General features: G+C 36.4%; 1 protein-coding gene across 1 annotated transcript in view; it reads right to left on the minus strand.

Moving 5' to 3' along the window:
* Window positions 1-750: 750 nt before the first annotated feature.
* LOC115333640 (transmembrane 9 superfamily member 2-like) overlaps window positions 751-14,615 on the minus strand; it is a 34,156-nt gene continuing 20,291 nt past the window's right edge. Inside the window, exons 13-17 of the mRNA XM_029996877.2 lie at window positions 12,038-12,197; window positions 11,287-11,438; window positions 9,670-9,781; window positions 9,074-9,245; window positions 751-1,374 (exon numbers count right to left, since the gene is read on the minus strand). Coding sequence (XP_029852737.1) covers window positions 1,307-1,374; window positions 9,074-9,245; window positions 9,670-9,781; window positions 11,287-11,438; window positions 12,038-12,197 — 664 coding nt within the window. The 3' untranslated portion in view covers window positions 751-1,306. The remainder of the gene's footprint in view (window positions 1,375-9,073; window positions 9,246-9,669; window positions 9,782-11,286; window positions 11,439-12,037; window positions 12,198-14,615) is intronic.

Genomic DNA, 14,615 nt, shown 5'->3' on the forward strand with positions numbered 1-14,615 from the left:
GCAGCTTCCAGCGATGAATGTTTCCATATGCCAGTTAATAAGCTTTGAGTATTTCGCCCATTAATCTGAGTGAACATCCCCTTATGCGCATATCTCCAACAGGGTCAGTAACATAGCCATTTGAATTATGCGTTTGCAGTGACTCTCTGCTCAGCTTCAAGTGCAATTCAAGATTTTGGCGAGCCTCTTTAAAGCCTTGACATTGCTGAGAGAAGAATGCCTGCAATCTTATAACTGAAGAGGCTGTTAAGATACTCCATCTCATGTAATCCAGGATTTAAGCACAGGCTCTGCAGAGAGCAAGAAGAAAGGCTTCACCTTTAAGAATCACCCCTTCCCCAGCCCACTAGACTCATGGCTAAACTTCCCAACAAGCTGCACACAGTCTTCATAGGATGAAGAACAGAGATATGTGTTTCAGAGGGATAAAAGAAGGAAAAGGTGGTATCTTTCACTCTTTGATAGAAAGTAATCATTTGCCCAACAAAAAATATTTCGGGGAAAGTTAGAGTAAGCACACAGCTGAGGCACAGGTAATAGCAGCAGCAGCTTCAGAAGCCCCTGCCCATCCTACAGCCATGGATTCAAGTGACCTACCAGTCCTTCTGCTTGCATAGACAATCTGTAGCCAAAGTCACAGCCAAACTGCTTACAAACAATATAAAACTTGAGACCTATCAACTGGTCAAACTAATGTGATCTGTGTCCAAGTAGTGAAGGCCTAATTAACAAGAAAGGAAACAAGTCAGCTAGAGTTGTGCAGTTTTATTTGAACAAAAACCAGTGTCGGTATTTTTAATAAAGTCTACATTACACTAAATGCATGTACATTTGTAAGAAGATATCTAGTTGTAAAGAAGGTGCAGGATAATATGTACAATCATAGTTAAGTTAAAAAAATTCACATTTTACATAGATTTACTTGACAGTCCTATGCTTTCATGGTATATAAATGGTAACCAAAAGAGGTAAAAAAAAAAAAAAAAAAAAAATCACAAGTAATTTCAGCTGGAGGACTGTATAATGCACTCATTTTTCAAATAAACTAGTTCACGGAATTTTTATTTGTCCTAAATCAAATTTTGGATATAATTTTTAGAAATATTAGAATTAACATATTCAATGAGTATACTGATGTAAACATTTTTCCAATGGTGCCATTTCCTTCCATAAAAATCTGTATTTTATGCTGTAGTCTGCTCTTCAGCTTTTACAAATTAGAATAATTACACAGGATGTTTTTCAATACATGGTAAAAATCATCAAACAGCAAGGGAGATATGTTCAAAAGACACTTTGAAGCTTTTCAGTCCACTTTCACAACACTGTAAATCTTACTTACAAACCAGAAGCAGGCAAAAAATCCAATAGTCCCTAAAATGAGAAAGTGAAAATGGTTAGTTTATCTTCCAGTTTGCTCTGAGAGAAAAATCTAACAAGTACTTCCCAGCAGGACAGAATATAACATTGTAATCCAGCTAACTATCCAGAATAACAGCACTTTTTAAATTTAACAACACACATTCATCCCTAGGCTAAGTTATTGATTTAGATCAAAGATGATTTTTAGGATCAGGCTGCTTGATGTACATTTAAACCACTGAAGGTGATGCTACTATCACCACTAGCAGGCACACAGCACCATTTAAGAAACTGACTTTTATACGCACACAAAGTCAACACTTACCTGGGTTTTCTAGGTCTACAATAGTTCACAGCCACCTATGAATTATGACACAAACCAAGGCCTTGGGAAAAGTCACCTGGCCTGGTTTTCTGCTCGTTGTGCTCTATTTATACTCCAGAACAGGAAACTTCTTACTCTCTACATCCTGTTACTTCCTTTTGCTAATACAATGCTCTGAGTGCTATAGAAGTTGGGAGCAAGCATCAAATGAAACTAGCAGTGACACAAACCAAAACACATAATTTTGTGTAACATATATTCAAGCTGCGGATTTTCTTGTCACAGGTCACTATAGATAAAAGAAACATACACTAGTTTGGGCAATTGAACAAGTTAATGAACAAAGAAATCCAAAAGCTATTAATTACAGAGACACCATTTCAAGTGCTAAAAAAGCCCTTGAGCCACAGCTGATGGGAGGCTGGGAGAAAGCACCAGTACATGCTTGCCCTATTCTCACACCCCTTCCTGGGAGTACTGCTCTTAGGGTGTTGGGTAGCAGAACCTGCAATCTGGTTTGGTATAGCCTTTCTTAATTTCTTACCAATCCAGGTCTTCAGTCACCCAACCCAACAGTTGGAGAAAAAAACCCCACAACTACCTTCTAGAAAGACTGTGGGCCCCATGTCAAGCCCCTGTGGCTCGAGCTAGCACGATATAGAGTAAGATGATGGAGAGGTGACACTGAATGAGATTAGTCTATACCAATTTTCTGGTTTTAAGCTGAAGAACAAGTCTGTAATTTGCACCCCGCAGTCACTATTATGGGGCAACTGCAAAGACATTATCCATCACATTTATTTTTAAATTACTTTAAGAACTTAGTATGCAAGGAGACATTGAGTACCATACAATTAATTAAGTCTTAAGCCTCTAAGGGAAGCAATGCATTGCTCCTCATGCTTTTACCTAGGGGTAAACTGCCACACAGATGTTAAGCCTTACCAGCTAGAAAAAGGCAAGGTCTCAGTTTCAGCTGAATTCACTCTCAAAGACCCAGCTACATGCCAGCCCTGTGACAGTCCTTACCAGCTACACTATAGGCACTTGCAAGATCATGCACTCAGCTGCTCCAGTTTTACATTCATCCTTTTCTGTTTGTACAGCCCACATTTAACATCAGCTCCAACTTTTTTTGCTATTTCATTGTGACTGGTTTACTAACTAGGAGGTTCTTTATTAAGCACTTGTCTTTTCTACATTCATTACATTTCTGTCTTTCAGACCACATCTACACATTTGATAAGTGAGGAACCTGTCTTTGGATGCTTATTATCTATATGCCAATTCTTGTATTCTTTGTGCTGCCATGTATATTTGCAGTTAAAGGCTTTTTGACAGCCTACTATTATATGCCACAGATTACCCTTTCCCTCCAAGTTTGCAGTTATCATCCTCTGAAACAGTAGGAGACAGCAGATTTACTGCTGTTGATAGGAGATCAGACACCAGCCACAGAAGGAATTTAATTCCTTTGTAGGCTTGACATCGCTAAGTCTTTGCAGTTTATGGTCAATTCTCACTCCTTCCTACTGTGTCCAATACTCCAATATCAGCATTGTTACTCTAAGCCTTACGCTCATGGTTTTTTCCTAATAATGGTTCTCAGCATCTGCTTTCTAGTTGTTTTTATAATATAGCCCACTTTGAGCCTTTTATGGCTTTGAAAGCAATGCTTCTTCCAAATGTTTAACAGATGAGATATCTTAAAAATCTATCTGCTGTTCTAGAACAAAATTGTAATATCATAACTAAAATGTAGAACTTCAACACAAGAATGAGATTTTCCACACAGTTTTCTGAGCATGCCATAACTTAATATGGGAAGACCCTCTAAATCTACAGTATTTTCCTCCAATCCTTGTCACTCTGAATCTTTCTGATACACCAGCTTTCTATAAAACATGGCCTCATTCATAGCAGAATCTGACAACTTCCTACTGTGAACAAGCATTTCATCTATAAACAGATTTTCACAGGTTTCAGTAACATTGATTTTCAGCTTCCCTCCTAAAAAAGTCTGTTTAGCAAATCAAAGACCAAGTACCCCTGCTCCTTTTTTAAACTTTATCAGAAATTTTGCCAATGTAGTGGAACTAGAGTAAGACTACTTCCTAACACAAGCAGTAAGTGGTAATGTTTGTCAGACACCAGATTTGAACAATGAACTTAAAAGCTCAGGAGAGAAAGGCTAGGCTCATCACCAAGATACAGCCTTATGTAGTCACATGCTGACCTCCCTGGTCAGCAGTTTCCTTCTGTTATTACCTCCACATCGATAATTAGGGCTTACCAGTATCGTAATTTCTTCTTCCTTCCCATGAACAAACTTATCCTAGAAATTCCAGATGTGGATACCTCTATGGACCCACAACTTCAAAACCAGCATCAAATTAAGGACCCCAAAAGTACTTCTCCTAAACAGTATACTTGATGCTCAAAGATCAGAATGGTTTAAAGGTGCTGGCAGAATCACAACTAGGTTGAAAATCTGCCTCAAGAATCCAACTCCAGATCTAGAAGTGAGAATTAATCACAGCAAATCAACTAGGCATTTTTAGTGCTCTCTTTTTTAATTAACATGGGCCAAACACTCAGACTAGGAACTTCCAAAAGCTCAGGTCAGCACAGAGTTGTGTTGATATTACAAAACGGGTATTAATAGACAGAAACATTATTTATAAGCTGCTTTAAGTTGGAGAGCTGCTTTACCTACAGGATTGCTTATGGTACTGGAGCAAAGAGCATAACTTTTGTTTGAAGACCGTAAGAGTACACTGCTTGGTTCCACTGAAATTCAGTGGTTTTCCCACCTCAGACCTGGGGGTGCTTGTGATTCCATGAACTGCTAAGAGGTTCACAAAAAGTAATTCAGTCAAAAAGCTTCCAATTTTCTGTACGGGAGTAAGTATCCCAACCAGAAAGGGATATGAAAATGAATAATGACTGGGGAAGAAGAACAACTCTGAACTAGTTTGGCCTGTTTGAAAATTCTAGCTAGAATATGTTTTCTACATTTTAGCTCATTTCACAATTTTGCCACTTGTTCCAAATTTTAGCACTTTGTACAGAAAACACCAACATACTGGATCTTTAGGCCAGTACTGACCAGCATAACAGGTTCTCAGATTCCCCTTTTAACTACTTTGACTAAGACCAATCTTAAAATACAGGTAAGTGCATGATCAGTTTCCTACAACTGTGGCTCTACCCAGTAAAATTACCATCATGAGTCGCACTAGTTAAAATACAACCTTGCCACCTCAAGTAGCATGGCTTAAAATGTATTTTCTTGAAAAGCATACTCAGCTCTTCAATCCTGAGCATTTTACCAAGCACATCTTGCAGCAAAATTAGAATCATCCTTTACTTAAAATGTGCCTCTCATTAGAATAGCAGGACTATTTAGGTAAGCTTTAGATAAGACCACCCTAGGATCTTGCTTATATTTGTTTCTTTCAAAACACATCCAAACTGACACCAAAGTTTTGAAGCACTATCAACAAGGAGCATGCTGCTTCAGCTTACTGCTTCACTGACAGACATCAATGAACACAACATGACAGAAAACAGATACCCAAAGGTGTTTTTTTAAAGCCATTTAAAAAATTCTAACAGCAAGTATTTAAAAAAAACCACAAACCCAAAACCCAACCCCCAAACAAATAAACAAAAAAACTCCACTACTTGAAAGAGTTGAGACCTCTAAAATTATTTTCTGATTGATCTAAAATCCGTTCCATTGTAAAGTTTTTACAGCTTTCATATGCACATCTCTATCAAACGACACAGCACAAAGATACCATGCCTGACGCCAATTCCTCCAATGAGCCTGTAAAATCTGTTTGTTTTAACCTAATATTACAAATGAGTTTCATGGCTAATGTTTACTTTAACCAATCCTAACCACTCACCAGCTTAAATTAAATGAAAAAGCATTTAAATTACATACATTTAAGAACTTACTTTTGTGGGGTAGACTTTTATTTTTCCCTAAGTGGGTGACCTTCATATTTTAAGATTCTGCCTTTCTAAATAACCCCTACTAGTCTAGGAAACTGATGCCATCCTAGTGCACTGCAGCCCACTGTACATCACTGATCATCCTAGGGAGGTACAGCTAGAAGATAATTTTTGCAGGAGCTATTTAAAATTCAAGAACCCAGTTGTGAAGATGTCTCAGGTAATTTGTCTAGCCAAGAAGCAAAATATGTCCAATACATGCATTTATACTTACTAGAGAGACAGTGACACCTCAGTTGCTTTTTGATCTTTCTGTCCTCCAATTTATATACTGTTGAATACTCTGGTCTGCAATATATATACTACCACTCAGCAACAGTTTTCTTATACACAGAAAGATCTTAGACACAGAAAGCTAGCATCTAACTGGGTAAGGGAAAGTTATTAGTAAACTAGCTTAAATTCAAAATTAAAAACAAGGATTATTGCACAGAATAATGCCAAAATACATTAATCAGACTGTTCTGCTCTATTCATTTCTTCTAGCTTTATTGTTTAATGAAGAAAAAAGAATTCAAAGCACGAACAGATTGTAAGAAAGCAAATAGAAAAGCACTCTGCACTTGGCTGATACTTCTTATGTACCTTAAAAGCTCTCTGTATCATACTGGTTTCAATCACCGCACAGTGGTGGGTGCTTCAGAATCTTGGATTCTAAACACAATCTACCCAGAAGATCAAAACTCAATTTTGAAAATGGCATTAACTCACAAGTGAAAATGATGTTCAAAAATAGAGGTCACTGTAAAGCAACATGCTTTGACTATGTTCAGCATTTTTTCGTCTCCTAGCATAAAATGCATGTAATCATGTAGCTATCCCCATTCAACCACACTTATTTCTTGAAAGATTAGCTGCACTTTGTACATTAAAATAAAATTCTCTTGTTTGGGTGTGCACATTAATTGTTAGATTTCACCGGTCAGATCATATTATTGTCGTTGTTGCCATACAAGCATTCAGTTCCTATTTACTTATTCATTATGATCTCTTTTGTAATGACCACAGTAACACAACACACCACCACATAGGAGGTATTAACACTGCCCTTTATATTTCTGTCACAGTTGCTGAGACCTAATAGGCAAGAATAGAGAAAACCAAAATACCTAGTGCTAACTTAAGTGGAACAGATCAAGGTCCCATTTTGGGAACACACATAAAGGAAGAACGCTATTAATGCAAACAGCATGTAAAGTTACATTAGCAAGCTCCCTCACCTCCATAAACTTGTGAAGGACTAAACCCTTATTTTCCAAAGCAAGTGCTATTAAGGAATATTTTACAAAACAAAGCAAAGTTAGGTGTCTTCTGCTTGAGTCATCTATCTAGAATGGCTTACATTTCAGCCCGAAAATCAATCATCAAACTAAATATGGGAAAGAAATTTATCACAGCATTTTACATTAGCAAGGATTTATTACACATTGCCTATTATACCCATTACCTTTGTAGTGACTAGCTATTCTATTAAATGTAAAAAACAAAACAAAACAAACCCAAAAACCAACCAGACGCTTGCAAAAGTAACAGCAGGACAGTTTATTATTGTACTTTTGGGGCCTCACTGGCCTCCACATCAAGAACTCCAGGATCAGCACATCTGAAGCTTTTAATACCGTTTCAGCAGCTGCCATGACAATTTCAATTATCATTTTATATATGAAAGGGATATTTTTAATTCTACCAATTTGCATCTTGTAAGTGAAATTGAAATTGGCAGAATAGCAACTAACCTATGCTAAAACCCAGACACATATTAACATATTGCTTTAGTTTAAAAGTAATTAAGACATTTTGGACTATAGTTTGGGGTTTTTTAAAATATATATATAGATATAAAGGACATCTGGAGCTTGTCTGTTTCACCAGGATTTAAGCAGGGGTTTAACTGGCAATAAGCCAATGTCTATGTTTGCCTTCTAATAATTAAAAATTAAAAGAATTAAATTCTCCTCTTCTCCCTTCCCCCCCCTTTTTAAAACTTTTTTTTTTTACTTTCTTTTGAAGAGACACAGGTCTAAATAACAAACGGTAATAAAAATCCAGCAATAAGTGCCAGTTAACCTTGTTAAATATGATTTCTACAGAGTAACTGCTTTGTTCGAACACATACAGTAATTTTCTTCACCGTTTTATTATGAACAGTGCTTTTTTTGCCTCATATCAACCAATATTAGAGGCAATAAAGATGAAAGAGGTCCTTCTCACTGCTGAACTGACAAACTTGGAGTCTGATGCTAAGACTTACTTTCATTACTTATTTTAGCCACTCTTTTTTAACTGCATCGAGGGAGTTAAGTGATGCATTTCATAAAGCCAACAAAAAGTAATTACAGCGGGTTTCTATAATCAGGCAGATGTTAAGAAGTAACAACCCGAACCATCATGCCATCCACAGAGAGATCCTCTATTACAAATCTTAGGAATGAATGCAAAGGTTAGTTTTATGAACAACCCATTATATATGAACAAGCATTTTCTCTAGTTCTACCACTGCAGTACTTCATGATGCTAAGCAGTGATACATAAAAATAAATCTGACTTCATGTGTTAAAACTACATACACAACCAGCAGCAGTATGATGAACACCAATATAAAATGCCCCTGGCTATTTTTAAGGGCCAGTACCCTTCAAAGAGCTTCTAATTTCATCTAACACATGGTAAAACTGGCAGAGATTTCACATCAAATCAACCTCGAAATTATAGTTTGAGCCAAATGATTATGAACATTAGAGTAATTCCATAGAAGACATTTAGTCTGCATGAGTAACATCAGAAAAGTTAAGACTACTAAAAATGGAGAGCCATATTTCAAATAGGTTCCTCCAGTTAAAGTACATTCCTCCCATTAAGAAGTGGTGCTTAATGAGCAGGTAAGACCACCTCTAACAGTACTAGAACTCTGTCATCAACATTCACTTTTTTCCCAGCACCAACCTGCTTCACTTGCTAATAGTGAAAGCTGAAAACATCTTTTATTCTCCATATGCAGAGTGCAGTATCTCTAACTATAGAGCTTCTAGAAGCAATTATGAAATCCAGAATCAAGTTAAACTCCCCTGATACAAAGTAAACAAGAACAGCACTTTGAAAATATAATGGTTTGAACTCACTGCTAAAATAATATGCAATGAAGGAAAATTAATTATACTATAAATAAATGTAATTTCAAGCTAGAAAAAAAAACCCTTAAAGAATATCTTCCTGTGATACATGGTGTCACAAACTATAAAAGTAACACTGCCTAAAGAGTCATAAATTGTATTTAATGTTTCAGATAGTCTAAATTTCACCTAGTGTTTCTCATTTCAAAACCAGAAATCCCTGCATTCATTTTAGTTTGAACAATGGACCTACCTGTGAAAAGGAAAAAAATCAAGACCATGATCATCGTGTAACCAAAGTATAAAATGGTGCTAGCAGTTCCTGTTATCTGGAGTTTAGAGAAGAAGTAATGAACTGCATAGATAAAGAGATAAACTGCTGTAAAGCTGCTCGTCAAGAATGATCTCCACCACCAATGATAATCCTGAAAGAAACAATAAACCATTCAGTAAGAGACATCACGTAGAAAACAGAATATAAGTAATCTGGTTAAAAAAATAACATTGTCTTACGAAATACATTTAATTCTTCAAAATTTATCTTAGAAAAAGAAAAATTCCAACATAGCATGTAGCTACTTTTGTCCTTCTCAGTCAGCTGTATTGCTTACACTATGAACATGAAATTATTCTAAGATGAAGGCTGTTTATTTTTGCTTATCTGCTGCAAACAGTGGATTTTGAAGTAAAAGGCACATTTCCCAAGAGCGGTCGAAACAGCCATGTCAAGGGTTGACAATACAATCCATTCACAGCGTCCAGCACATCACAATACACGTGAATACCTCAACTCTATTTCTAACATCTTCCAACTACAAGTGGTATCTACATCAAAACTGTACTTTTTACCTCTGCACACAGATGAAAGTAGCACAGCAAAACTGTAGCCTCAGAACATGTAATTAGAAGAATTATGAAAACTAGGAACAGGAAACCAAACATGTAGTACATCTGATGCGACCTAAAATAAAAAATAAATAAAAACAAGAGTCTAATTTTCGGTTGAAGTTCTCTGAGTTACTTTACAGTGTTACCTGGCCAGATGCTAAGGTAATTTTAAAAAAAAAAAAAAAAAAAAAAAAATCCACACCACTGGGGCAGCTTTGTCTATAGCAATATTGGCCAATTCACAAAAAGTTTTTTTTACTCTATCTGAATGTACTCTGTAAATAAAACCACTGTTCAAAGTCCTCAATTATACTTCCCTTGAAATGAGCTTCAATCAGCTTTCACAGAGAACAGTTACAGGCAGTTTCCAGAAATGGTTATCACTTCAGGCCTCCTTTAGCTTCCTTAACACTCACATCACCTGTACTCTCTTCCCAAGTTACAATACCCACTTCCTTCCTACTACTGCAGCTAAGTTTTCCAAGTGTTTCTGCATCTCCTCACTACATCCAACCGGATGCTCTTCCATTTCCAGTCTATCCCCTGACCAAGTCTGACTCCAATACAAGGGCTAACCAAACACCAAAACACTCAAAAAAAAAAAAAATTCAAGGGAAATATGCTTGTTTACTTTTAATGTGGGGTCTTTCAGATAAGGGAAGTAACCAAACACCTTTATCGAGTGATGGTGACAATTATACTGCAAATGTACGATTTGACAGAGTGAGTGGAAGTTGCATGTTCCTTCCATGCTTCCCTTCTGTAGGATAAATAATGAGAAACAATTTGGGAATTCAGTAATTTCAACTACAAAAGGCCAGAGTGTACCTCTTTGTCAGCTGATTACATTTTCCAGCATAGCTACATTACATGGTTTCTACTTTTGTTGAGGAGTAATGTGAAAGGCTAACGTATCTAATATATTTGCATTTAAGAATAGATTTAGAAAACTGTTCTGTAAGAAATCTCAACATAAACAGAAGACACCTTGAAAACTTAGCACCTTCAGGTTAATATTTTCTCTTGAACAACAATATATTAAACATTTCGTATTTACATTGTGAATGTTATGAAAGATTGCACTGGCTTAACTTTCCATGCATCTGCTTGACTAGGTTTTGACAAGATTTAGGACCGATGTGGGTGTTTCACAGGCGGTGGACTCTTTGTTTTGCAGAACATGGAATCCCAAATTCTTGACCTGATTCTGATTTAAAAGCTGAAACTGCTAGATCATATTAGTTTCATAAATCATAATATAATTGCACAACAGATTAGGCTCCACCTAACCACAACAGCATTAAACCATGTTTGTGCTGTTCAGAGCCAGGAAGATAAAACAAGGAAACAGGAGTCAAATTTCATACTTTGCAGTTGTCAATAAGAACAACTAGTTTTATAATTTCTAAGCACAGGAATAAATATGCAGATTCTGGAAATTCCACAAAAGTCTGCAAGAAGATCAAAAATTCTAAGAATTGGTTTATTCCTCATATTCATTGGTTTGGGGTGTTCAAACTCAACTGTGTGTTTATCATCAAACCAGCATAACTAGAACAACAAAAAAGTGATACTCACCAAATGCTATTCAGAATGAAAAAAAGTTGAATAAAAATACAGCCAAAGGGCAAGATACCACCCATCACAATACCAGGCAACGGCTTTGTGAAAAAGGACTGTTCTGGAATTTGGCGAGGAATCTGGTTTGTACGAACTGGATGTTCAATAGGCTTCGAAAAAAATTAAGATAAATTGTTACATCATAAATAAGATTGCTTTTCCCTAATGTTAGCATCTGAAGATTTGATAAGTGTAACTTTATTTTCATCTATCAGCCATCAGAAATTACCAAACAAGAAAACTACAAACTTGATATCCATCATTAGGAAAAAACACATACGCTTTAGATATTCCAACTATTGGTCAGTAAGCAAGTCAGAACAAAAGGAAAGAAATCTGTTCAGTCCTTAATAAAAAAACCATTTTCTTAGTCATCTGGCATTATCTCAAACTAGTGAAATACCCACTGAAGTACTTCTGAAGTACTACTTCAAAAATGAAACTGCTGAGGTATTCCTAAAGTACAAAAGGCAAGCAAGACCTCCAAAAGCACTATTAAAATCTGATTCTAATGAATAGACAGAAAAAAAAAGTTTAGTGTGACATTACAAGCATATACTCAGTTTCAAAATCATGACAAAGTAAAACATCATCTTACAGTCATAGGGCCATAGATGTTTCAATTCAACCAGTTCTTGTGTGCTTAGGGATTCAATGGCTCAACTGCAGAAGACAAGTGTATTTCAAAACTGTATTCAAAGAGCCCTACCTTCTCTTTGAAGCCAAAATATGCACCAACAAAGGTTAGTGGGACTGAAATTCCAAACCACATAGCTAGGATAGCAACCAAAGTGCCAAAAGGGATGGCAGCTGAGGATCCTTTTACCCACAGAATGAGATTCATAATGAAGAAATCAGCAAAGACAATCCTGAAAAATACCAGAAAATATATTAAAATATTCAGTAAAGAATAAATATCAGTTAATATTAAAAAACACAAGTCTGCATCAGAAGAATTTAGCTTCTTGCAATCTTTCATTCCCTAACAGTCCTGGTTACTTTCAGCAATTGTTCAGTTAACGTAAAAACGCTTGCAACACTCAATGCCTATAATGCAAGAATCTATGGTAAAGCCACTGTTTAAATAAAGACTCTGCACATAAAACCAAAAAGTAACAAAGATTCAAGTGTAAAGATCTATACAAAGAATACTAAAAGGTAAAATAAATATAAAACCCTTCCTATCTGAATTACCTTTCCTATTATTGCCAGTCATTTAATTCCTTTATTTAGGTCCTTTCTAACCAGTAAATGCCCTCTGAAAAACCACAGTGATAGGAAAACCTCATATTTAGGAAGCCACACATTACTGTCACAACAAACATCTACCTGTTGCTGTTGTGTCACAGCAACATGCTAGCAGAAGGGTGCATTAAAAAGGGCTCTTCCCTACAACAAGAATCTTCGTATGAACACCTTATGCAGTTACACAGTTAAGTAGCCCACGCCTTTTGAGAATTTAAATAAAGACTGCATCAGTCATGACATCTCTCTGGACCTGTTCTTCCCTCCACAGTTAAGTGCATCTACCTCATTTTCTAAACATCCTGGGAAAACACTAGAAAACAACTCCAAGACATATGATGAAGACTTCAAACCCATCCCATTCTGAAAGCAAAGCAAAACGTACTACAGGGGAACCCCATATAAAAGCCTGCTTGAATTTCCATTATTCATGGATTCAGAGATGTATCACAGAAAATTCAGCCTCAGGAAGGGCCCCTTCAAAGTGCACCATTGTCTGGGTTTTGTTAAAAAAGTGTTCCTGACACAGAATTTAAACTGCCCTGAAGTGAACATGCATCTTCCACTGTATTTAATTTAAAAAGGAAGGAGGAAGGATTAGAGCAATAGGCAGGCTCCTTTTTCCCTAGGAGAGGCCTTACACTTGCCAGAACTGTTTGGGGGAATAGACTTGTTAAATAAGCACACCCAAACAACCCCGGTGTAAGCATTTGTTGAACAAAAAATAAAAATCGAATCCGTTTTAGAAGTCTTGCTAATCTTTATCATCTGCCCAAGCTCATAACACAGACCCCACTTACCCCCTCCAAAGTTAGAAAAAAATACTGCAAATATGAACTCCCATCAGTCTACTGAGACTATAACGGCCTTAGGCTGTTTATGATATTATGCAAATTCACTGAACTAGCATAGCATAATCAAGACATCTGTTCCTATTCTACCATCCCCAATCATTTTACTTCCTCTGTGAAACTTAATTTATTTGGGAGTTTAAATGATCAGCACAGTATTTCTTCCACTGATAAATATTTTCTTCTCTCTCAAGATAATATCTAAATGACAGCAGGGAGACTGAAGCACATTTTGTTTAGAAATAAGATTTCCTCATAGAAATACTACACTCAGTTGTTATCAAATGCATCACATTTCATTTGATGAAATTCTACTATACTCAAAACCAAATCATGTTTTATTCATCCTGGGCTTTTTGGGGGGAGAGATACCTTAAAAAATTATTTATAACCTTTTCCTCAACTTTTGCCAAGGACATTTGTCAAAGGGTAGCTTCAGTTGCAACCAAGAAATACAGAAGACTTGCAGAAGAAATTAGTTTCTGTTCCCCTTCTTCACTGACCTAATTCTCATGGAAGGTCTTGAGAGCTATGAGAAAACAAAAGGTAGGAGACCTATCACCCTTCCCAAGCATGACAGTATTGGCCATAGTATGATACATGCTACAGCCATATCCAAAACTGGACACTACCTGTATTTATATAAAAGTTATAACCCATTTAAGAGAATCTCTGCATCATTCTCACCCAGAAGCATAGTAAACATCTACTGTTTAGTATAGCAGTATATAGCTATTTAGTTCACAAAAAAAATCTAAATTACTTATCCTGTGTCCTTTTCAGTAACACAGTTACAAGAAAACACTGATACTATAACTAAGGTAACAGAGGTTCTACCTAAAGGTTTGTTTCTGCCTATTTACAGAAAAGCACTACAAACACTCCAAATTTACCACAAAACCAAGTACATTCTAACAAAGTAACCATACCTATTAACAGTTGAGACAGGATTACCTGGAACATACCCAGTGCTGTGGTACCAAATTGGAATTGCCCCATCACTATGCCTAATGTTCTGGTGCAGTGCTTCTCAAAGGGTGTGACACTACCTTGCAAGAGAGTCCTCCTACCCCCACAGCTGATTACAAAACAAGATGCTAAGAAGCTGTGTTCTAGAGTACTAGGCTCCAGCTCCTCAAAATTCACTTTTCTTTATATACACATATAGGCAATATACAAAAGGAACAGCAA

Source organism: Aquila chrysaetos, chromosome 21 (assembly GCF_900496995.4).
Source record: "Aquila chrysaetos chrysaetos chromosome 21, bAquChr1.4, whole genome shotgun sequence".
In the NCBI taxonomy this organism is placed as follows: Eukaryota; Metazoa; Chordata; class Aves; order Accipitriformes; family Accipitridae; genus Aquila; species Aquila chrysaetos.